Here is a 26,079-nt window from a genome sequence, read left to right on the forward strand (position 1 = left end):
CTGGTTGCCCGAGTACAAATCTTGTTGTAGCATTCACGCATGAAGTCCATGGCTTCGCCTGTTTTGTATCTTATACTATAGCCTTTTCTTTCCCACTTTCATCTTCAACACTAGATTCTATGAGTAGAGGCACATCCCTTTCCATAGAGAAACCTGAAGTTTTGATATCACCTAATGGTGTTTTCTCTGCTGGCTTTTACTCTGTGGGTGATAATGCTTTTTGCTTTGCCATATGGTTTAGCAACTCACGCACCGTAGTTTGGATGGCAAACCGTGACCAGCCAGTAAATGGAAAGCGCTCAAAGCTCTCCCTCCAAAAAAATGGCAATATACTCTTAACTGATGCCGGAAAGTTCACTGTTTGGGCCACAAACACTGTCTCACTCTCCTCAGTACAATTGTCTCTCCACAACACTGGTAATCTTGTTTTACGTAATTTAGAAGGTGTTATTTTGTGGGAAAGTTTTGACTTCCCTACAGATACCCTTCTTCCTAAACAACCACTCACTAGAAACACAAAGCTTGTCTCCTCAAGAAGCCACACCAACTATTCCTCTGGTTTCTATGAGCTTTTCTATGATAACGATAACCTTCTTAGCCTTCTTTTCAATGGTCCTGATGTTTCCAGTATTTACTGGCCTGACCCATGGCTTGTAAGTTGGGAGGCAGGAAGAACCTCGTATAACAATAGTAGAATTGCTGTCCTAAATTCCTTAGGGAACTTTAGTTCATCTGATGATTTTAATTTTATGTCAAATGACTATGGAGCAATGGTTCATCGAAGATTGACACTTGGTTACGATGGCAATATTCAATTGTATAGTTGGGAAGAGGAGAGGCAAACTTGGGTTGTTTCATGGCAAGCCATTCAAAGACCTTGCACAATTCATGGTGCTTGTGGGGCAAACAGTTTGTGTAGTTATGTTATTGGTTCTAGTAGGAAATGTTCTTGTCTTCCGGGATACAAGATGAAAAATAGTACTGATTGGAGTTATGGGTGTGAACCAGAATTTGATATCTCTTGCAACAAAAATGAGTCTAAATTTTTGCTGCTATCCCACGCTGACTTCTATGGGTACGATTTTGGGTTCTTTCCCAATTACACGTTTGATCAATGTATTAATGTATGCTTGCAAGCATGCGATTGCAAAGCATTCCAATACAACTTTCATGAGGATACTAGCTCTTGGAATTGTTACCCTAAAACATTATTGTTGAATGGATATCATTCTTCATATTTCATAGGAGACATCTATTTGAAACTGCCAAAAAGCAAATACGATTCATACGTCAACCACGCAGAACAATTCAGTTTAGTTTGCTCAAATAAAGGTACGATAGAGTTGGCTAGAACGTATGTAGATAGTCGTGTAAATGGGACAGTGAAATTCATGCTCTGGTTTGCCTGTGGAGTGGGAGGACTTGAAGTTATATGTATCTTTGTGGTGTGGTGTCTTTTGATCAGAACCCGGAAAAGTTCAGGTGCAGACAAGCAAGGCTATGTTATTGCTGCCACAGGATTCAAAAAATTTACTTATGCTGAGCTAAAAAGGGCCACAAAGGGTTTTACTGAAGAGATTGGAAGAGGTGCATGGGGAGCTGTATACAAAGGAGTATTGTCTGATAAGCGAGTTGCAGCAATCAAGCGTCTCAATGAAGCCAACCAAGGAGAAGGTGAATTTTTAGCCGAAGTAAGCATCATTGGAAGGATTAACCACAAGAACTTAATAGAGATGTGGGGTTATTGTGCTGACGGAAAGCATAGGCTTCCGGTATATGAGTACATAGAGCATGGTTCTTTGGTTGAAAACCTCTTGGCCAGCACACTTGACTGGAAGAAAAGGTTTGAAATTGCTCAAGGCACTGCAAAAGGCCTAGCTTATTTGCACGAGGATTGCTTGGAATGGGTTTTACATTGCGATGTAAAACCTCAAAACATACTTCTAGATTCTAATTATCATCCAAAGGTGGCAGATTTTGGTTTGTCTAAACTGCAAAATAGAGGTGTCCTTCCTAATTCAACATTCTCAAAGATAAGAGGAACTCGAGGTTATATGGCTCCAGAGTGGGTTTTTAATCTTCCTATTACCTCCAAAGTAGATGTTTACAGTTATGGAATTGTTATATTGGAGATGGTGACCGGAAAGGGTCCAACTAGAAGTGTTCATGATATAGATGGAGGTGTGGAGATGGAACATGGAAGACTGGTCACATGGGTCAGGGAGAAAAAGAATGGAGAGGTTGCAAACTGGATTGAAGATATCATAGACCCCACAATGGTAGCCGGATGTGATATGGGTAAGATGGAAATTTTGGTTCAAATGGCTCTGCAGTGTGTAGAGGAAGACAAAGACGCAAGACCCACCATGAGCCAAGTGGTTGAGATGCTTCTTCACCATGAAAATGATCGTCACTAACATGGCATGACGGATGTGGTCTTTTCATATTATGCTTAGTTTGATTTTCTCATTTGTATGTTCTCCTATCTATTTGGTCCTGGACATCTCAGTTTATTGAACAATATCCTCTCCATTTTAAGTGTTTTAAATTTTATTTTATGGATTTAACAATGTATAGAGACTACCACATCATTTAAACTTTTTAAATAACATGGTAGTTCGTATTTCTTTAATTTTGTAAAATTTAATCTTAACTATGAAATTAATCTATTTCAAATAAAGAGAATCTTTTTCTCTATTTCATTTTTATGGAGTTGACTTTTGTATTGGATCATGTATCTTTTGTGAAAGCTTAAGTATTATGCAACTCTTTTGTCTTGTAATATATATTTTCTTGTGTTTTAATGCCATAACCCATAAGTCACACTATGGGTCCGTTTGGATTGAGCTTATTTTTGCTGAAATTGAAAATTGAAACTGAAAACATTGCAGCGAAATAATTTTTAAATGTGTAAATAGTGCTGTTCACAGTTGACTTGTCAACCATTGCAAGCTGAACAAAAACAAAAACAAAAAAAAAAAAAAAAAAAAAAAAAAAAAACAAAAAACAAAACGCAGAACAAAAACGCAAACGCCATAATCATTTGAATCCAAACGGGTACTATGTAACAATTTTTTTCCCCCCTCATATCTTTTATTAATTGCATATTCCCTCCTAAATTGACAAGTGGTTTTTTTCTTAGTCTTCAAAAACCACAAACAAGAGCCATCAATATCTATTATTGGTGGGAGATTGAGAGTGATAGGGAGAAAAGATAGACAAAGACAAAGTAAGGAGTAATTGTGATTAAGTCTAGTGGTCGTCTACAGTAGAACCAAAAAGTCTTGAGCGACTGCATCTCTATGATTGTGTGTAATAATTTACCAAATATAGGAAATATATAGTAATTATCTCTAGGTTAATTAATCCTAGACTAAACATACATAGAATTGTAGCACTTCATTACAATTAAGCTCAGGATTATTTTTGGATTACATTACTTGTTACAAAGGCCTACAATAAATTTGGCCGATTCGAATCATAATTTCTCTAATATCAATCAAATTATAGCAAACAAAAGATATAGTATCTAAAGAACTATAGTAGAGTTTTAGTGGAGAGATGTGTAGTGTGCAATGTGTCTTCATCTTGGATAATCCTACGATAAATGTAGCTTGGAAGTTGGTTGTCCAAATTTAAATGCCGGGTCAAATGGGGCATATTACCTTGTTGGGTTGGGCCCACTATGGGCTCTCGTTTGGGCCAAGCCCAGCCATTGCCTTAGGGTTAAAATTCCGAAACAACAAATACTCGTCAAACCTTGTAAAAGTATACAAGTGGGTTTTATAATTCGTGAGCCCTTTGTTGTAAACCGGTTAATGGGCTCGCCTAATCAGCATGAAGTCAATTTTACTTAGTGGACTAATAAAATTGGCTGAAAATTAATTTAATTTTTGGTCAAATCTGCTCCACTCACCTTTTATCAAAATTGACAAATAGAGTTTGCTTCCAGATAAGAGTAATGAATATTGTTGCATGCAATTCAACCCTAGCTTCAATTATCAATGGGTGTTCTTAATAAATGATTATCAATATAGTTTTAGTCTTCTAGGGATTTGTTGCATCAAGGAAATAACAACCTAATGAAGTGATCACACTAAAATGGATCTTTGTTTTTATCCTTTATAGTTTATAATCTCCTATTCAGTCAGAATTTAGCCCTGCATATATATAGCATAATTATGTTTAATGACGTTCAATTATCCGTACATCACTGTGTCTTGGTTAAAGTTATCTTACTTTTAGCCAAAAAAAAAAAAGTTGATATAATATCAAACCCTTGAATCAAACTCACTATATCGTTTCTCACCAAAAAAAAAAAAAAAAAAACTCACTATATCGAGTCAAAATAATAACTTTTCAGTTGAAAAAGAAAAAAGAAAAAAAAAAAGATAACAATCTTCTAAAGCCTAAAGGAGTTTATAGTGCCATAGTGTACCATATATTTTTTGGGATAAGACCAAAAAAATATATAGTTTCACTGGAATAATTCATAATAAATAGCCAAAAGTTTTATAATTTAACTGATTTTTTCTTTTTTTTTTTGTGTGATTTCAATTAATCTATAATAATAATAATAATAATAGGTGAAATTGAGAGAAACTCAAATTAGAGTTACAATTTTGTGCCATATGTCCTAAATTATTTATTCTCAAACAGTTTTATTTCTTAATTTTTAAATAAAATGTGTTACTATATTATAAATATTCATTCAAGTGAGTTATTAAGTACAAAAACCAAAGAGTTTAGAATAAATGAATCTAAAAAAAAAAAGAAAAAAAAAAGGAAAGAAGTGCTTCACAATAATAATAAAAAAAATTGAACAATTTACATTTTATACTTAATAATATTTGTTAGGTTTTAAAGACTTAGGATTTTATGTATTTAGAACTCTAATGTGTAAAGTTGGTTCATTTATGTAAAGTTGGAATAAGCTGATGCATAATTTATTTATGCTTTTCGGCCTGGTTCGATCGATTGAAGCTTAGGCTCGATCAATCGAAAATCAGGTCAGATGCGTTTTCTGCAGAATTCCAACTTAGCCCTAGTTTTGTTTTAAAATGTTTAGAGTTTTCTAATTTGCCCTAGGTATAAAAGGCAAACCCTAGCTACGTTTTTGGATTGCTCATATTGCTATTTGTGTAAATCTCTTGTGAGATCTGTGAAGAGCTTTCTTTTACACAAGCTTAGGATTATCAAGAATGAGATTTCTTTAAGAGCTTGATGATCATTCAATTGCTGCCATAAGAACTTAAAGAAACACAAGCAGGTGTGCTTGTACTTGCTGGAGAATCCAAGAAAGAAGGAGTCCGTGGTTTCGGAGCTTGCACGTGGTCGTGTCAGTAAGTTTCTACTGGTGGGTAGTAATAGAATGTTAGTGGTCTAAGTCCTATTGAACAACTTCAATTCTTTCATAGTGGATTCAGGTTTACCTTGAAGATAATTAGGTTAAATCCTCCTCAGGTTTTTACCGATTTGGTTTTTTGGGTGATCATATCTTTATGTTATTTATCTTTCCGCTGTTTTGCATGATATGATTGTGTTGATTATGATAACCTAGATTTGTTAATTTGGACTAAGTAACAATTTCGCTAATTACCTAGGTTAATCCAATTGTGTTTTTAAGGGGTCTAAAAACTATCAAGTGGTATCAGAGCAGGTTGCTCTCGTGTTGTTGATCTATTGATCACCGAGCTGATCCTTGACCCCTGTTGTCATGGAACATGGATATTCTCTTGTTATTCCTCCTCACTTTGATGGGAATAAATATGCTTATTGGAAAGTAAGGATGAAAGCATTCTTAAAACCAATTGATGAGAGAGTCTGGAACTCCATCGAATACGGATGGGAGAAGGCTGCTACTCCTGTTAGTGAATGGCAAACTTCTCAAAAAGAAGCAGCCGCGTTTAATAGCAAAGTTATGAATACTATCTTTAACATTGTTTCTATAGAGGAATTTAAGAGAATCTCTAATGTTGAGGTTGCTCATACTGCTTGGAATATTCTCCAGACTGTGCATAAAGGCACAAAGGCTGTCAAAATCAACAAATTGCAGCAGTTAACTTATAAATTTGAAAGCATTAGGATGTCTGATGATGAATCTTTTGATGAATTCTATACTAAACTTAATGATATTGTTAATTTTACATATAACTTGGGGGAAATCTATGATCAACCTAAAATTGTTTAGAAGATTCTTAGATCTTTGACTAAAAATTTTAGACCCAAGGTGACTGCCATCACTGAGAGTAAGGATGTGGACTCCATCCCTATTGATGAACTTGTAGGATTTCTTCAATCCTATGAATTGGACCTACCTAAGACTAGCAAATCCAAATCAATGGCTCTTAAGTCAGTTGATGATGTTGATGTTGGTGGATTTGATGATGAGCTCTCTGCTACAGAGATTGCTTATCTTGCCAAGAACTTTAGGAATTTCCTTAAAAACAACAACAGAAGGGCAAGAGATAAGAACACTGCTAAACCTAGAAACTTTAGGAAGAATGATCCCACTAAGGTTAACAATACTGATAAACCTAGAGAAAAAGTAGGTCAATCTTCAAATAATTCTATGGGTCCTCAGTGTTTTGGATGTCAAGGGTATGGTCACATGAAATCTGAATGTCCTACCTACTTAAAATCTAAAGGTAAGGTTATTGCTGTAACCCTTAGTGATGGTGAAGTTTCTGATGATGAGTCTGGTTGTGACGGAGATGGAAACTTTATTGCTTTCACTGCTATTGCTGTAGTCAATGAAAGCATATCTACTGAAGAGAACCCTTCTGATGGGGAACTCTCTGAGTACGCAGATCTTCAAGAAGCCTATAATAAACTTTGCAAATTTGCTGCAAAGGATGCTATGAATGTTAAATTAAGTTTGAAGAAAATTGCATCTCTTGAACTTGATAAGAAAAATTTACTTGTTAAATTGTTTGATGCTACTGAACTTTTGAATAATGTGAAGACTGAGAACATGCTTTTAATTGATAAAGTTAAGAATTTGGAACATGAGCTTTCAGTTGCTAGAGAACAATCTAATAGGTCTGCTAGTTCCAAACTTGATCATATGCTGAGTGTTTAAAAGTCTCCTTCTGACAAAACTAGGTTAGGTTTTGTAGAAAGCATCACTGTGTCTGCTCCCAATTCCACTGTCTTTGTTCCTTCATCTTCTTCTGAACCCCCTGTGAGTGAGGTTGTCAAGCCCTTAGAAGTTACACCTCCTAGGAAGATTAGGGTTGATCTGAAAGAGTCTAAACCTAAGCAGCCTACCCTTTCTAAGGACAAGTCACATGATAAGTATGCATGGGTTTGTCATTTTTGTGGAAAGTCTGGACACATTCATCCAAACTGTTACAAGCTACAAGCTGCTAAGAGAGCAAACAAACCAAAAGTATTTGTGTCTCAAGCACAAGATCCTATGGTACTCATTGGTGAATTGGTAAAGGCTTTAAACCTTTAATCCAATCTTGGAGTTGGTAATCATTCACATATGAATAAGAACTCCAATGCTCGTGGTTCATCTAAAAAGTTTTAGATGCAAAAGGCTCAATCTAATTAAGTCCTTCTGACATGGTCCTTGTGCATCATTGCTATTCTTTGTGACCATTGTTCTTTGGTTTTTTTGTTTTCTCTGTTTCTAGGATTTGCATTGCATAACATTCATGCATTTCATTTTAAGTTGTTTTTGTTTATTTTTTTAATTAAAAAAAGAAAGGGAAAAAGGAACCAAATTATGTTTTGCACTATTTTCTTGGTTTTTGAAAAAAAAAAAAAAAGGTTGGTCATTTTATTTTCACATAACATGTCTTTTGTACCTTATTTAGCCTTGATGAGATTACTCATTGCACTTTACTAGTTGAAGCTTTGTGGTGCATGTTGTGTGGGAAAGATGTTTATGGTTTTGATCACTTTGGCTTGATCTTGAAGTCACATATCTTTGACTGTCGGACTTGAACCTTTAGAAAAAGGCATAAATAACCATCTCACCACTATTCACTAGCCAATCATGAACACCTTAGTGCATATCATAAGATTTTGTGTTCGAGAAAGTATAGCACATGCACAAAAAGATCATAAGGTGTAGCCTTGGTTTAAATGCTAAAATTGGTGTGTACATTATTGGACTTAATGTTAAATCCATCAAATAAAATTGGTGTGTACATTATCCCGTCTATTTTAATAAGTTTCTGAATAATTAAAACTTGTGTGTATAATATGAGGCAAAATCAAGAAACTTACATGATTGCAAGCTTATGATCTAGGAGATGTGGGAGTTATATGATGTAACTCTTTAGGTGATAGTTTCTTTCAAATTCTATGTGATGAATTTTGTAGACTTTGTGATTGATTTCTATTCATTTATCACCTCACATGTATCTCAAGTTTTTGCTAGTTGCACACACTACACAAGTTACTTTTTACTAAACATTGTATATGTTATTGTGTGTGTCATTGGTTTGACCAACCAAGTTTGCAAATACTTTGAGTTTTTGTGCAAAACAGATTTGATGATTGAGAATTTATGGAGAATGTAAGAAATTTTAACTTTGAGAAAATTGGGCTTAAATCTTTGATTTTTGAAACACATTTCATCACATACTCATGCATTTTGTTCATCAATTTCAATGCTTTAAGGCATTTCTAAAATGTGTCTTTGGTTTTTTTTTTTTTTTAACTGTGTTTTTTTCTCAAAAATTTTGTGAGCCTCTGTCTGTTTCAATTGATCCAATCCGTTTTTCGATCAATCGAAAGTGTTTTAAAAATTTTAAAGGAGCCTCTGTCTGTTTTGGATTGATCCAATCTGTTTTTCGATCAATCGAAATTGTTTTGAAATTGTTTTAAAAATTTTTAAGGAGCCTCTGTCTGTTTCGATCAATCAAAACTGATTTCAATCAATCGAAACTCGTGAATCAGGTTTTTTTAAAAAAAAATCAGATTTGACTTGTTCAAACCACTTTTTCAAAACTTTTTTTCTCTCTCTCTCTCCGACTTGGCAAGGCTCCATAACAATTTTGTTGTCGTTTTCCTCCAAATTTCTTGCAAGGTTTCTCTCTCCATAAGCTGGTATGTCCATATTACCCTTCCTTTTGAATTGTTTTTCATGTTTTCATGCATTATTTCATGGTTTTTGGGTAAATTTTCGAACTATGCACAATTTGGGATTTTTGATAAATCAAGCCTTATCTTGTGAATTTGATCAATGGGTTTTGTTGCTATATTGATATATTTATGATCTATAATGGTTAATTTGATCAATTTGGGGATTTGTGAAAAATTAAAAATTCTAGGGCTTGTATTGAACCCGAATTGGGGATTTTGTTCAAATTGGTTTCAATTGATGAAATTGGCTTGTTGAATTGATGTAATTGATCATTATTTTATGTAATCTATCTTGTGTGATGATCAATTGGTCAATTTTTACAAATTGAACAAGTGGTTTTTCAAATTTTTGGGGTTTTTGTTAGAAGCTCTATGCTCAAGCCAATTTTGTGAACTTGAACTTAATTTGAACTTAATTTCACTGCATTAGGGCATGCATCATGACATTTAATCTGTTCATGCATCATATAGATTTTTGTTCTATATTTTTTTTTGCTAACTTGCAGTTTGCCCTTGGTTTTTGTTTTTTTCTTTCGCTTTGTGTCTTTGTCCTTATCCTAGCACCATGCCTAGGAAGACTAGAGCCCATAGGACCCCCCCCCCCCCCACTTCCTTTGAGTCTCCCTCTAGGAGTGAGGTGTTTAGGAATGACAAAAGCAGAGAGGTTTATGAGAAGCTGAACTGTAAGCGTAAGATTTAGGCTGAGCGTTCTGTGGTTTTAGATGAGATTGATCCGACCATTAGAGCAAACCTTGAGTCTAGAGGTTGGTTTTCCATGTTAGAGATAGATCATCCACCTCCGATCGCCCTGATTAAAGAGTTCTTCTCGAATCTCTCTTGCCACATCTATGATTCCAACACCCTTATTAGGAGTTGGATACGAGGTGTTGAGTTCACCATTACTCCTCGGGTAGTGGCTGATGCTCTTGGGGTTCCGGTCGTTAGGGAGCCTGTCTATCCCTATGAGGAGTCTCCACCCTTAGATGACGTCATGTCATACATCACTGGGTCTTCTATCCAGTGGGGTTCTGATCATCGGATCACGTCTGCTAAGCTTACTGAGACTACCTATCTTTTCTTTAGGACAGCATGTCATTCTTTGTGGCCTATTTCTCATCTCTACACCATTCCTCTTGAGCGAAGTGTGTTTTTGTACGCATTTGTTTCTGGTGCGTCTATCAGCTTTCCTCATCTATTTCTTCAATCTTTGAACGAAGTTCATAGGAGTTCTACCGTAGCGCATGCTCTTATTCATCCTATTTTCATTCATAGGATTTTGTTGTTTCTTGGTCTAGCTGATTTCCCTTCCGGTGAGCCCGTTCATGTCATTGCTCCCATAGGTGCCACCTTCCTTAGCCAGAAGGCTGCTCACTTGAGAGTTGGTCCTACGCGTCCTAGAGGTGCGTCATCTGGTGTTGGTCCCCCTCCTCCTTCTTCTATAGGTGTTGATACGGCTGAGGCGTCTGGTGCTGCTGCTGCTGATGCTGATGTTCCTCCGCCGACTACTTCGAATGATTCAAACATTCGACGTACGTTGGATCATGTCTTGACCGTTCAGGCGGCTCATAGACAGATTTTGGTGGACGTGCTTGATGAGATCCATGCTTTGCGTGTAGAGTTGGCACAGTTTCGACGATCTTCACTGCCACCTCCTTTTGATGATGGATTTTGATTGCCCTTGGGCATTCTGTCACAAAAAGGGGGAGTACATATTTGAGCTTGTAGAGTTTTTGTTTTCAGGGGGAGAGCATTTTTGGTTGGTTGGAGCTTGTGGAGTTTAGATTGTATCTAGGTGCTTCACATTGTATTTTACCTTTTTAGCTCTTGCCATATTTTTGTTGGGCTATTCATGTTAGGGGGAGATACTTTTATTGCTTTTTATGTTTCTTGTTTCGACTGCTTATTGATTTATATTTATGAGTTATTCATTGATATATGTCTTTATTGTGTGTTGTTTGAAATTAAGAATTTATTTTGTTTACTTGTATTTTTCACACATGCGGTTATGCATTTTGTTTAGTTTTTCAGGAAATATACAGGTTGATTCAATTGAGCTGCTGTCTACACTTGCAATTGATGGATAGTAGTTAGGATTGAATTTGTTTTTATGAGCATTATTTTTGTAAAGGGCTTTTCTTTGTAAACTTTGAGTTTTTAGTTGTGTTTTGTCATGGATTGCCAAAGGGGGAGTTTGTTAGGTTCTAAAGACTTAGGATTTTATGTATTTAGAACTCTAATGTGTATTGTTGGTAAACCATCATCAAAACAATATGTTTAGTCGTGTTTAGACTTGCTCAAAGTTGGTTCATTTATGTAAAGTTGGAATAAACTGATGCAGAATTTATTTATGCTTCTCGGCCTAGTTCGATCGATCGAAACTTAGGCTCGATCAATCGAAAATCGGGTCAGATGTGTTTTCTGCAGAATTCCAACTCAGCCCTACTTTTGTTTTAAAACGTTTAGAGTTTTCTAATTTGCCCTAGGTATAAAAGGAAAACCCTAGCCACATTTTTGGGTTACTCATATTGTTATTTGTGTAAATCTTTTGTGAGATCTGTGAGGAGCTTTCCTTTACACAAGCTTAGGATTATCAAGAATGAGATTTTTACAAGAGCTTGATGATCATTCAGTTGCTGCCATAAGAACTTAAAGAAACACAAGCGGGTGTACTTGTACTTGCTGGAGAATCCAAGAAAGAAGGAGTCCGTGGTTTCGGAGCTTGCACGTGATCGTGTCAATAAGTTTCTACAGGTGGGTAGCAATAGGATGTTAGTGGTCTAAGTCCTGTTGAACAACTTCGATTCTTTCATAGTGGATTCAAGTTTACCTTGAGGATAGTTAGGTTAAATTCTCCCCAAGTTTTTACCGATTTGGTTTCCTAGGTGATCATATCTTTGTGTTATTTATCTTTCCACTGCTTTGCATGATATGATTGTGTTGATTGTGATAACCTAGATTTGTTAATTTGGACTAAGTAACAACTTGGCTAATTACTTAGGTTAATCCAATTGTGTTTGCAAGGGGTCTAAAAACTATCAATATTTTAATTTTTTTTTTTTAAAGAGTTAACAAAATATAAAAATGACTATCAATAGTATTTCAATTATATATATAGGAATTATATTATGCACCTTATTGTATATTTTTAAGTGTATCCATACAAGTTAATATGTTTAAAATTCAAACATTTTCCCTCATTGTAATTATCAAATTATCAAAAACTTAAAAAAAAAAAAAAAAAGACTCATAACTCATTTTATGTAACTATTTTATATAAATAAAAATGTTCCTTTTTTTTTCCTTTTCTTTTTTAAATAGTGGCATATTGTTAGAATATTATGTTATAAAAATAAAAACATATTAAAAACAGATCTATATTGGCGTTCATAAAACGCCACTATAGCTCCTTCAAAAAAAAAAAAAAAAAAAAAATCCCAGCCGAATTTTTTAAAATAGTTGATATTCCTATAGAATATTCAGTTATAAAAAAAAAAAAAAAAAAAAAAAAAAAAAAAAAAAAAAAAAAACCTATAGTGTCATTTTTAAAACCCTGCTATAGGCCCTTGGAAAAGCTGCTATAGGTCTAGTGTTTTAAATCTCCACTATAGAGACCCAAACGTGGCTATAGATATGCCTATAGTAGCGTTTTTTGCTAACATCACTAAAAAAAGCCACTATAGGCAGCTTTTTTTGTAGTTATATTATAATATCTACAAAGAAAATAAATTAAAAAAAGATGTAATGTGAAGAATTATTTTGTGAATTATTCATATTAAGCTTTTACTTCTCTTATCAGTTAAAGAAAATGATAAGAGTTGAAAACCTATTTGGATTAGAAGTTTTTTTTTTTTTTTTTTTTTTTTTTTTTGAGTAAAGATTAGAAGTTTAAGTGTTAGAGTTCCAGCCTATTTAAATAGATAAACCTTAATTTGAGGTTAATTGGGAATTAAAGTTTCGGAAGCATATTTAAGTTTTATGGGCTTCTTGGAGACTAAAAAGATAAGTTTTAGTGGATTTTAAATTCCAGCCCAAGTAGGAAATGTATTTAATGTGTAAAGTTGATTCTATTTAAGAGTACTAATTGGAGTGAGATTGGTCTTCCTAGACTGAATTGGAGTGTTATTTGAAGGACAAATTAGACATTTGAGAAGCTTAGCTAAGGTTGTTTTAGTAATTGTCGTTAAACCCTAGCATATACCTGTCGTTACATATATATATATATATATAAAATATATATATATATATATATATATGAGTTGGGTTCAAGTTACATTAGGTGTAACTCTAAGCAGTGTTACACCACTCAATATTTTTTAATTGGATGCGAATTTTAACAAATCAACTATTGGATTACATTATCTTTGTATATTCTCCATGTTTGCAAAGTTTCAAAGTAATCAAAGATCAACAGTCATGTCATCAATCAATTGTTTAAATTTAAGTTTTTGTAGTTTACAGTATTGCATAAAATATGAGTTTATGGATCGAATAGTAAATAACATCTGATTGTGTTGGGTTCTAAGACTTTAGGTTTAAATGTATTAGAATTTCATTTTGTAATGTTAGCAAACCATGATCAAAACGTTTAGTCTTATTTTAGACTTGCTTAAAGTATTTTTATGTGTAAAATTGGAATTGAGTGTACTGCAGGATTTACTGTGTAAATCTGCCTGGCTCAATCGATCTAGAATTAGACTTGATCGATCGAAGCCCATGTAGATTGTTTTTCTGCAAAAATTTCCAACTCAGCCCAAGCCTGTTTGACGTGTAGGGTTTTATGTTTTGCCTTAAGTATAAAAGGAAAAACCTTTGCCATGTTTTAGGTTGGTTGTTTATGCTGTGTATGTGAATCTCTTATGAGATCTAGAAGTGTTTGCCTTCACATATACTTAGGGTTATCAAGAACCAAGATTATGTCAAGAACTTGATGATTAGTTCGGTTGCTGCATAAAGAGCTTAAAGATACACAAGTGGGAGTACTTGTGCTTGCTGTGAATCCAAAAGAGAAGTAGTCTATGGTCGTGGTAGTAAATTTCCTACTCGAGGTAACAATAGGATGTTAGTGGTTTAAGTCGCTATTGTGTAAACTTCAATTCTCTATAGTAGATCTATTTCACATTGAGAATAGTTAAGTTAAATCCTCCTTAGATTTTTTACTGGTTTGGTTTTCTTGGATTATCATATCGTTGTGTTATTTATTTTCCGCACTTTACAATGATATGATATATTTGTGTTAACCTAGATTTGAATAAGTTGACTAAGTAATCACTTGGCTAATTAACTAGGTTAATCTGGTTGTGTTTTAAGGGGTCTAAAAACGTACAGATTGATATAAAAATTGGCATGTATATTAAAAACATATATAATATGTAATCCAACAATGAGATTTTCAAAATATGAATTCAATAACAAGTTATTGGGTGGTGTAATATTTCTTAGAGTTACACCAAGTGTAACTTAAACCGAACCCTTTATATATATATATATATATATATATATATAATTACTAGATCTTTTTAAATCAGCCACGTGAAAGGAAATTTTCTTTTATTTATCTAAAGAGTGCGACTTGCTATTCCTTAATTGCTAAGCTTCATGAGGAGGAAACCGTAGAGGTAATCGCCTTTGTTCGTTAAAGTTGATCATTCAGTCTATTATAGCATGTTAATAATAATATAGATAGATAATATACTTAGTCAGCTAAGGTGGATGATTGTTAGGGAATATCATAATGGGTCCACGTCCCATAGATTTAATTCAATTGAATAGTACATTGAACTTTTCTTGGTTTTCTATGTACATGTTTACCATGTACTGAGGGTGGTATTGTATTGGTTACTCGTTGGATTTGAAGACCTTTGGTCTAACAATGGTTTAGATATATTAGATTAAATTTCTAATAACCAGTACATGATTTCCTTGGGTTGCCAATAGATTCTAATATATACGTGGAGTAGCATCACATTCTATATAAGTTTAGCACTTATAGACGTCCTAGGGTGGTGTTCAGGTGGTCCACATGAAAATAACACCTTAAAACTATGGTCAGTAAATGAAATAGACATTCTCGTACACTTTACCTATCTCAGGTTTGACTAAAATTTAAGTTGCTTACTTATAATTTGAAATCTCATGATACAAGTGTCAAATTTCAAATCACTAGTAAGTTACTTAAATTTCAACTAAACCACATATAGGTAAGCTGTAATTTGCTCTAAATAATTTTATGTTTTGACTAATGATAAAGTTAACGTATGTTTTAAAGGTATTGGTTTATGATATATTTTTAGAGACTTTTTATGATAAAAGTAAAAATCATTAATTTTTTTGACAACTTTTTATATTTTTCATAAAAGTGATGTTAAATTTTTTTATTTTAAAAATAATTTATTAATAATTACTCTAAAAGCACGTGTTAACATGACTTTTTGACTAAAATAGAAAACCGAAAAGTTGATGTGGGATTAATTTTTAATGACTGGGTTGGCGGATTCTTGAACAACCCTAGTAACAGACCCATTTTTTTTTTTTTCTTTCAATGTGCATCTCTCGAGTTATTGACTAGAATATCATGCCTCTTTTGTTTTCCAAAATTGAATAGACCTTTTTTGCACCAATCTTACAAGCGGAAGATCACTACAAACTCCTTCAATATATAAAATTCAGAATTGAAGTATTGGTATGATACAATTATGTGGGACAACGAATGACCTAATGGATGAAAGTGACATTTCACATTGATGTAATTCTAGAAACTCTAAATTCTAAGCAGGTGGGAAATTTTTGTATGGTACCAACATAAAAAATAAATAAAAAAAAAAAAAAAAAAAAAACAAAAACAAAAACAAAACAAAAGAAGATTACCCAAAGATTACCCGTGTTATAGAGAGATAATTGCAAATTAATACAAACTTTCTATTCTCTTATTTTCAGTAGCAAAGTCAAAAATTTTTCTAAAGGGACCAAACTAAATATGATAAAAAATTGAAGTGAATAAATTATGATTAAAAAAAAAATGCTTTTCATGAATGCTTTTTCTAGCTAATTTATATATATATATATATATATATATATATCAACATTCAAGTATAAACTACTAATAGAGTAAAGATAAACCCAAACAATATATAAAGCAAATCTCAAAACCAAATATAAACGTATCAACTTACGATAAACAACACTATTATATGATATAATATTCACTTTCAAGTTTTAATACCACCATCGTTTTAATTGTCATGCATCACTCAACAACACACCAAGTAAGAGATTTTTAGTAATGTTGTTTTTATTTTTTAAAAATATATAATGATGAAAAAGTGTGTGAAAATATGTATAATATTATTTAAATACTGAAAACTATTGTTTAAATACTGAAAACTGTTGTTTAAACAACTATAACAAACAAGCCTTTGTTTGCCAAAAATAGAAAATAAAAAACAACATACTAAGTTCAAAATTGTAACAAAATTTGACAGCCACAGGTTTTTTTTTTTTTTTTTTTCCTTAATAAATATTGCAGTCACAGACAGCCACAAATTGAATCTCAGCAAGTTTAGAATTGCCTTACAGCTGTACAACACTATTTTAAAACAAAAACAACAATACAGTAAACTGAAATTACACATCTTTATCAGTAAAATACTTTACTAGCAGTAGCATTCACACAGTAAATACAAAGAGAGATAGAGACAGATACCAGTTGGTATTGCAGGAGACGGAATTTGGAGCCGCCGGACATCCACAGAATAAAGTTGAGGGAGGCAGCCTGATGGGACAGGTGCACACTGCGGTGTGTGTAACTTATTTTTATTTTTATTTTATTTTTTTGAGATCCAAGTTGGGATATTTGATAATTTGAAAAGTATTGAAGGAAAGTTTAGGTGCTCTTTTGGTATGGCAACTAAAATATATGTTTTTAATTTTTAAATAATATTATATATATTTTTATATATATTTTTAAATAATAAAACATATAGTTTTAAGTGCATATACTAAACATCCTTTTAAGTTTCCTTTTAGCATTGGAGGGTCATAGGCTTAGGATTGGGCCATTTGATTTTCTTTTATAGATTTAGATCTTCTAAATTTACTACGGTACTTTAATAAATAAATTTCCTTAAATCTTAATTATTCTTTAATAATTTAATTGTCAAGATTTTGCTATATCAGCATTTCGCTAACAATAATCTTAATTATTTTGTTTGCAACATTATTTTATTATTTTAAGAGTATTGTTAGTGGGATGCTGACATGATAGAATCTAGACTCTTAAATAATAAAAGAATGGTTAGAATTTAAGGAAATTTATTAGTAGAATACTCTAGGAAATTTAGAAGATCTGAGTCCATTTTTTATTAGGTCTTTTTTGTACCAATTAGTAGTAATTATTATTTGGGTTTTTATTGGACTACAAAAATTTGAAAGATTATTTTGAAGGTCCAAATTTTAAATTTTGTGGGGGTGAATTCTGAATTTCAGGGGAGGCCATTAAGTAATTTTATTTCATAAACTATGATAATATTACCTCTCTTAATGGAAAATTAGAAAAGCTAGGGGGCCATGGCCCCCCTATCTCCGTCTTTGCTTATTTTCATTCTCAACTTATATATATATATATATATATATATATATATATCATTTTACTTTTCTATTCTTTATTCTAAATGTCCATTTTAGGAACAACTTATTTAGTTGAAATTGAAAACTTTTTGTTGAAAATATTATAGATAAAGCTAAAAGTTAATTGAAATAGTACAGTGAGACTCATGAATAATACCAAAAAGTCGAATGGGATCTATAAAAACTGATTTTTTCAACAAATGTCAAACACAACCTAAATATTCACGGTGAAAAAATTAAAATAATTTTAACTTTTCAATCCTCTAATCTAAACATACTCTTTCTGATTATATCTACCTAGATTGGACTACGCTAACCTCTAAGGTATCTTATAGTCTTTTGGACAATTAGCCCTCATTCTCATTACAGTCGCATTTCACTCAGTTTGACGTTCACTTGTCCAACTTCATTAAACTCATTTTTTTTCTTTTTCTTTTTTTTTTCTTTTTTTTTTTTCCCTTTTTTCTTTTCTTTAAACTTCACCCATCTCACAATAGTGAAGCATATCTTAAGCATCCTCTGCAACTAGACACAGCAATGATAGTGAGTCTAAATTACAAAGCTGAAAATATCCAAAATTGACTTTGAAGCTTATAGTTTTAGTCATTTATTAATTTCTATCTATTTAACTGTCAAAATTGGCCAAATTATCATGAAGCAGAACTTCATGAACAAAAAATGAGAGTTTTTTCTTTTTCTTTCAGATTCAAAAACCATATTTATTACAAGTATTAATGCTATATCGATTTATATTTTTGTTGACAAAGTCAATAGGCATATTTATTGTCCTTTTATTCGAAAAGTCGTTTGATTTTACGCTTTGATATTTGTGAATGAAAGAAAATTTAATGGTCACATTCTAATATGAAAAATAAATTCGGTTTGTCTTTGTTCTTTGTTAATGTAGGCTTTGGCATTCTCAAATTTTCATGATTGCTTCCTATGTTTTGAAAATCATTAGGATATTGAGAATAAATTTTTAGATAAGTTAGTTTATCATTTTATATCATGGCGGGTAGATTTATGAATCATGATTTTTTTTGCTTAACATTTCCATGATTTTAATAACATTATCTCCCTCTTTGATCATAATTAAAAAAAAAAATTTGCATCTTTTTCTCGACTAATTCTTAGGTATTTTCGAAACACGGAAAATGGTATTCCCTCCTCTCATATTTATAATGAAGTCTGCTCATTAAATTCATGGTAGGATCTACCATGAATGTGAAAGGAGGGAATACCATTTCACTATATTCTGGGACTATCTAAGAATTTTCCATTTTTCTCCCCCTCCTATTTAGATGTATTCATATAGCTCTCATAGAGCACTAGTATTGGTGGTGTTAAAAAACTATATTGCTATTTTTAGCACTACCAAATACCAAAATGTGGCTACATTGGTGGAGCTAAAGTCATATTTTTGGCTCCACAGTTACAATGCACAATTACTTTTGGTTGTGCACTAGAGATCACATGTAAAAAAAATAATAATAATAATAAAATAATAATTGTGTCCACACTACTTTTAAATTAAAAAAATCTCTTTTGGTTGTGTTCATATTGCTTTTTAATGAATTTTTTTATATTATTTTAATCAAATAGCTAAAAATATAAATCATTAATGTTGGGTGTATTGTAAAGTGAAAAGGTAAAATAGATAAAATAACTTTTTATGGAGTCAAATTGCTAAATTTATGACTCCACTAATGTAGATGCTTTAACAAATATAATAGTATCAGTTATAATGGTCGGTTTGTATCCACCAACAATATTCAAGTGCATTTGCAATTCATTAATGTTGGCTAGAAGCGAATAAAAAAGAATGAAAGGAAACAATAAAAGCCCTCAAAGCTAAGAATGATTAAAAAATAAAAAACTTTGAATAGGCTAACAAATTAAACACAGGAGTTTCAAAAACTAAAAAATTAAACTTCATAAATAAAAGATATATATAAAATAAAATTATAGTCTCAAAAAGTAACAAGTTAAATCCTGATATTTCCAATAGTAATAAATTAAACTCTTAACCTATACAAAATCTCAAACACCATGCATGGACTTCTCAACTTTATATATAATTGCAACTCACTCTCTCCCCTCCAATGACATTCCAATAATGCTATAAACAGAAAATTTTATAATTTTTTTTTTCTTAATATCAGAAGTGGTAGATTGTGATTAGTGTGCACCATTACTTTTATCTTTTATGTAGGACCGTGGTTAGCATATATTATTTTTATTATATATTAATTACAACTTATCACTTCATTGTAATAAAATTATAAAATTGGTTGTGCATTTTGACTATTTTGACTTATTGTAAAACTGTGTGCTAGGGTGTGTTAAAAATGAGTAGGATGATAGAGAAATAACAACCTACCACTCGAAAAATGAATGCTTTTTCTTTCATTTTCCTTGTCATTTTCCTATGCTTTTTCGTTGACTCAGTCAATGCCAATCCTTGGAGAGAGAGAGACAAAAAAATAAAAATAAAAAAATAAAAAAAATCTGGTTCTGCTTGACTTTAATTTGGAAAATAATGTAACCAACAAAATTCAATATCAAATTCTATCATTCATCTATGGCTTTATCACTTAATTCGTTTCAATCCCCCCACCCCACCCCACCCCCCCCCCCCCCCCCCCCCCACCCAAAAAAGAAAAAATAAAAAAAATAATATATATATAATATAACATTCCTTTTCTTATGAACAAATTCTTTCATTCCAGTGAAGAATGATGTGGCCTTCTCTATATCGATTTATGAAAGTTTACAAGAAGCCTTCAATATATATATATATATATATATATATATCATATCATATTATATATAATAAAAGTTGGGCTTAGACGCCGTGGTTGCGCCAAGTGGCTTCACCAAATTGCAGAAATTTTAATAAATTTTTAGATTTTAAGAATAGATATATACATATTTTTTGGATAAATATGACAAATCAAATAATGAAAGAAAGTAATATTTGATTTACAACTATAGCAGTTGTGTTTATCTAAAATGTTATCAACAAAGTCTAAAATCAATAGACTCTTCATCTAATCCTTTTTTTTTTTTTAATTTAAATTATATTATCACGTGTAACAAAAAAACAACATAGTACACATAAAAATAAAGTATTAGATGAAGATTTTGGATAAACATACATCCTGTAGTTGCACGATTTTCCTAGCCCAACTTCTATTGATCTGGCCTTGGCCCAAAGCGCAACCCACAATAAATATTTGTAGAGGATGGGTCAAAGAACTTGGCCTCAGTGAACCTATTCGGTCTGATACATGGACAGTATTGTTTGCAAAATAAAAACACAAGAATGGATCTCTCCTGTATGATTCTATTTCTTCAGTTCTTAATACAGTTTTTTCCGTCCCGTTCTTTGAGGGACTCCACTACATTATATAGTTCTCCTCCTCTCATCTCAACCTTACACCTGTTGATCATCTAAGCATCTACTTGATCACCTGTCCCATCAGACGCCCTCATCAGTCCCTTTGTGAGTTGCAGAGGCCAAGGTGGTACTGTTCAGGGGTCTTTTCCTCATTAATGCGGCCAAGAGGGTGGTTGGGATGCAATTAATGTGGTGGTAGCTTTCCATGAGATATTTTGGATTTTATTCATTTTATATGTTGGGAGGATGAACTGAAATGGCTGGGGAGAGTTCCTCGTCTGGGCTTCGTGATGTCCGAGGAGGAGTTACTCCTCGGACAGGTTTCCTTGGCGTTAGTGGGATCGAGTAATGCTTCATATGTGGTTTTTCTTCGGACATGACGCTCTTCGGATGGGCCTGAATTTGGAATAGCCCATTATTTTTGGGCCGGGCCCCACACATCCTATGTTAATTCTTCTTCTCTTATAATTCCTAAAATGATTAGAAATCTAATTTTCACACAATTGAAAATTCTTTCACTCTCCATCAAATTACAGAAATTTTGTTAGATTTTTTTTTAAAAAAAATAGACATTTCTTTTGTTCTTAGCTTCTTTTCCTATAATTTCTAAGTTGGTAATTTGATTACAATTCAAATTCTTCATCTAATAATTTTCTTATTATAATTTATAAGTTGATAAATAATATCAATTTGATTACAATCCAAAATCTTCAACTTATCCTTATTTTTTAATTTAAATTATATTACTACGTGTATAAAAAAAAAAAAGCAACATTGTACACTTTAAAAAATCAACAAGGTAGTACATGTAACTAAAAACAGCAACTACTCTTAGTATTTAAATAAAACACTAAATTCTTTGAATTTCCTCTTGCCACCTTTTTTAAGATTTAGACTTCAACTTTACACTCCCTCAAATTAGACTAACATTAGACTTTTTATTCATATCAATTTCTTCAATGTGGAGTGTATATATACTAAATAATTTATAATGAATATGTACTATACGGTTCTTTTTCTTTATACTTCTCTTCTTCCACCTACAACCTTTTAGGTATGTATTTGTTCGGTCTAATTTTTTTTCATTAAATTGAATAGGTTTTGTGTATTTTTCTATTTTTTTGTTTAACCTAATTTGCTTATGATTTATACAATTTATATGATTATGGTTTGAGAATTAATCATTAAATATGCTTTGGCATGATTTTTTAAATTATTTTTTGTTTTATGACATGGGTTCTAATGGTGATATGTTTCTTTCATCCTCCCAATTTTGATTTAGAGAAAAATCTTCTTTTTAGCTTACAATTAAGCCTGTTTTGATATAAATTTGATTATAAACTGTTCATAACAATTTGATTTTTTTTTTCCCGATTGAAATAGTTTTGGCTAACTATTAGAGTTGTACACTTTGATCTATAAAAGAAGTCAATCTATCCATTTAGTTTTTATTTTTATTTTTTTTATCAATCATTAAATATGATTCGACATGATTTTTTACCAATCGTAAAATTTTATAATAAAGAACAATGACAAACAAGAACAAGGATATAGTGTACAAAGAAGCATTCAACAATCTCCAAAAGATACAAAATTCTCATTAGAGTACAATTGGTAGGTTACAAAAAAAGTAATTTTAATAGGTGTTATCATTTTATATTTGATAATTATTATACCAAATTTTTTTTCCTTTTCTTATTATAATAATTATTTGAGAGATTATTATTTATCAAATAAAATGTATATTCTATAAATTTATGATAAAACTGTGTAACACACATGCCTTTAACTAGTATATATATAAAATTGATGCATGATAAAAGCTTTGACTACCTGTCCACAGCATTGACAGAAGTTTCAAATAGAATCTTGCTTTCACACGTATCTTTCACCCTTAAATAAAGAGAAGCACGTCTTTGTTTCCCAACTCGTCCCAAACCCATCTTTTGTTCATGACTACCATAATCTTGTTGCTTCTTTCTTTGACATTCATTGCTCCATTCTCATCTTCAACATTTAGCAAAGGTTCATCTCTCGTCAGTGAGAGACCAACATATGTTTTAACTTCACCAGATAACGTTTTCTCTGCAGGCTTTTACTCCGTTGGTGAAAATGCTTTTTGCTTTGCTATATGGTTTAGCAACTCAAGCACCGTAGTTTGGGTGGCAAACCGTGACCGGCCAGTTAATGGAAAGCGCTCAAAGCTCTCACTCCTCAAAAATGGCAATTTGATCTTAACTGATGCTGGTAAGTTCACTGTTTGGGCCACAAACACTTTCTCACTCTCCTCAGTAGTACAATTATCTCTCTACAACACTGGTAATCTTGTTCTACATAATAGGGAAAGTGTTATTTTGTGGCAAAGCTTTGACCTCCCTACAAATACACTTCTTCCTCAACAACTTCTCACTAGAAACACAAAACTTGTCTCCTCCAGAAGCCAGACAAACCATTCCTCTGGTTTCTATGAGCTTTTCTTCGACAATAATAACGTTCTCAGCCTTCTTTTTAATGATCCTGAGGTTTCCAGTATTTACTGGCCTGAACCGTGGCTTGTAAGTTGGCAGGCTGGAAGGTCCACGTATAATAATAGTAGAATTGCAGTGCTGAATTCCTTAGGAAACTTTAGTTCATCCGATGATTTTTCTTTTTTGTCAAATGACTATGGAGCAGTGCTTCATAGAAGATTGACACTTGATTATGATGGTAATATTCGATTGTATAGTTGGGAAAAAGAGAGGCAAACTTGGGTTGTCTCATGGCAAGCCATTCAGAAACCTTGCAGGATTAATGGTGTTTGTGGGGCCAACAGTTTGTGCAAGTATGTTGTTGGTTCTGGGAGGAAATGCTCTTGCCTTCCAGGATACAAGATGAAAAATGGTTCTGATTGGTCCTATGGGTGTGAACCCGAATTTGATCTCCCTCACAACAAACACGCGTCTGTCTTTCTCCTACTATCTAATGTTGAATTCTACGGGTATGATACTGGTTACTTCACCAATTACGCCTTAGATGACTGTACAAATTCATGCTCGCAGTTGCACAATTGCAAAGCAGTCCAATACGCCTTTGAAAAAGGTGATTGTTTCCTTAAGTCACTGTTGTTGAATGGATATCATTCCCCAGATTTCCAAAAAGATATCTATTTGAGACTCCCAAAAAACTATAGCTTTTCGTACAATAGTTCTGTAGAAGAATTCAGTTTAGATTGCTCGAGGGATGGTACAATACAATTGGAAAGAACGTACGTAAAAAGCCGTGTAAATGGGATTGTGAAATTCATGCTTTGGTTTGCCTGTGGTGTGGGAGGACTTGAAGTCATATGTATTTTTGTGGTGTGGTGTCTTTTGATCAAAACCCGAAAAAGTTCAGGTGCAGACAATCAAGGGTATGCTCTTGCTGCCGCTGGATTTAGAAAATTTACCTATGCTGAGCTAAAAAAGGCCACAAAGGGTTTTACTGAAGATATCGGAATAGGTGCATGGGGTGTTGTATATAAAGGTGTATTGTCTGACAATAGAGTTGCAGCAATCAAGCGTCTCAATGAAGCCAAACAAGGAGAAGACGTATTCCTAGCAGAAGTAAGCATCATTGGTAGGCTTAACCACATGAACTTGATAGACATGTGGGGTTATTGTGTTGAAGGAAAGCACAGACTTTTGGTGTATGAGTACATGGAGCACGGTTCTTTGGCTAAAAACCTCTCTTCTAACGTACTTGATTGGAGGAAAATGTTTGAAATTGCTTTGGGTACTGCAAAAGGTCTAGCGTATCTCCATGAAGAGTGCTTGGAGTGGGTTTTACATTGCGACGTGAAACCTCAAAACATACTTCTTGACTCTAATTATCATCCAAAGGTAGCAGATTTTGGTTTATCCAAATTACAGGACAGAGGTGATCTCAACAATTCCAGCTTCTCAAGAATGAGAGGAACTCGTGGTTACATGGCTCCAGAATGGGTGTTCAATCTACCCATCACCTCCAAAGTAGATGTTTATAGCTATGGAATTGTTGTGTTAGAGATGGTGACTGGAAAGAGCACAATAATGGGTGTCCACACTATAGTTGCTGGAGTTGAAGCTGAACATACAAGGTTGGTTACTTGGGTTAGGGAGGCAAAGAACAGAGAGGCAACTACAACTACTACTACTTCCTGGATTGAAGATATCATAGACCCCACAAAGGAAGACATATGGGATATGGGTAAGGTAAAAATCTTGGTTGAAGTGGCTCTGCAGTGTGTAGAAGAAGACAAAGATGCAAGACCCACCATGAGCCAAGTAGTCAAGATGCTTGTTCATTGTGAAAATGGATCTACTTAAAATAAAGAGGATCCTAATACCACTATACCACCAACATGGCATGATGGCTCTTATATTTTGCTTTGTTTTGATTTTCTCATTAGTTTGTTCCCCTGTTTTCTGTGTGTTTGAAATAAAATTCCAAATATATAACTGTTTGTTACTTTTTTATTAATTATTATGATAAGCCAAAAACGAATTGATCCCTTGTGATGAATTAATTTATTAATTAACCAAGTTTATTAATTAATCAAATTAACATGCAAAGCGCGTGGTAGCACAAAAAAATTACCAAATAACTAAATATGCAGCGGAAAATAAAAGACACGGTGATTTATTTACGAATAGGGAAAACCTAACGGTAAAAATCTCACTGAGTGATTTTCAGGTCACCACTTCCGAAACTCCACTTTTATCACAACAAGCGGTTATAAGTAAAGGAATCCCAAGCACCTTACCAATCTACAGTTGAACTCTTACCCCAATATTCAATTGGACTTGTTCTGTAGTGACAGTTTCCCTTTCTGATGTACGGCTCCCAAGTACGTGACTAACCAATTTCGTGGTACGCGACTTCAATCACCAACTAAGAAGGTTGTTGACTGCAAAGTTTTTCAGTTCATCCACATGATGAAGATCAAGAAGATGCTTGGTCAC

The 26,079-nt window shown here is 32.9% G+C and overlaps 1 protein-coding gene across 2 annotated transcripts; it reads left to right on the plus strand.

Moving 5' to 3' along the window:
* Positions 1-25,597, plus strand: LOC126709934 (putative receptor protein kinase ZmPK1). Of its 2 annotated transcripts, XM_050410317.1 has the most exons (2): positions 1-1,674; positions 24,686-25,597. In XM_050410317.1, the coding sequence occupies exons 1-2, from the start codon at positions 120-122 to the stop codon at positions 25,441-25,443; spliced, it is 2,313 nt and encodes a 770-aa protein (XP_050266274.1). In that variant the 5' UTR covers positions 1-119; the 3' UTR covers positions 25,444-25,597. The 2 variants fall into 2 exon arrangements, with proteins under 2 accessions (XP_050266274.1, XP_050266268.1); XM_050410311.1 differs by lacking the exon at positions 1-1,674 and having other exon boundaries at positions 23,006-25,597.
* The last annotated feature ends 482 nt before the right edge of the window (positions 25,598-26,079 follow it).

This window comes from Quercus robur, chromosome 2, assembly GCF_932294415.1.
Source record: "Quercus robur chromosome 2, dhQueRobu3.1, whole genome shotgun sequence".
In the NCBI taxonomy this organism is placed as follows: Eukaryota; Viridiplantae; Streptophyta; class Magnoliopsida; order Fagales; family Fagaceae; genus Quercus; species Quercus robur.

Coding starts and splice junctions, on each gene's coding strand:
- LOC126709934 (XM_050410311.1), top strand. CDS start 23,074: ATGACTACCATAATCTTGTTGCTTCTTTCTTTGACATTCATTGCTCCA.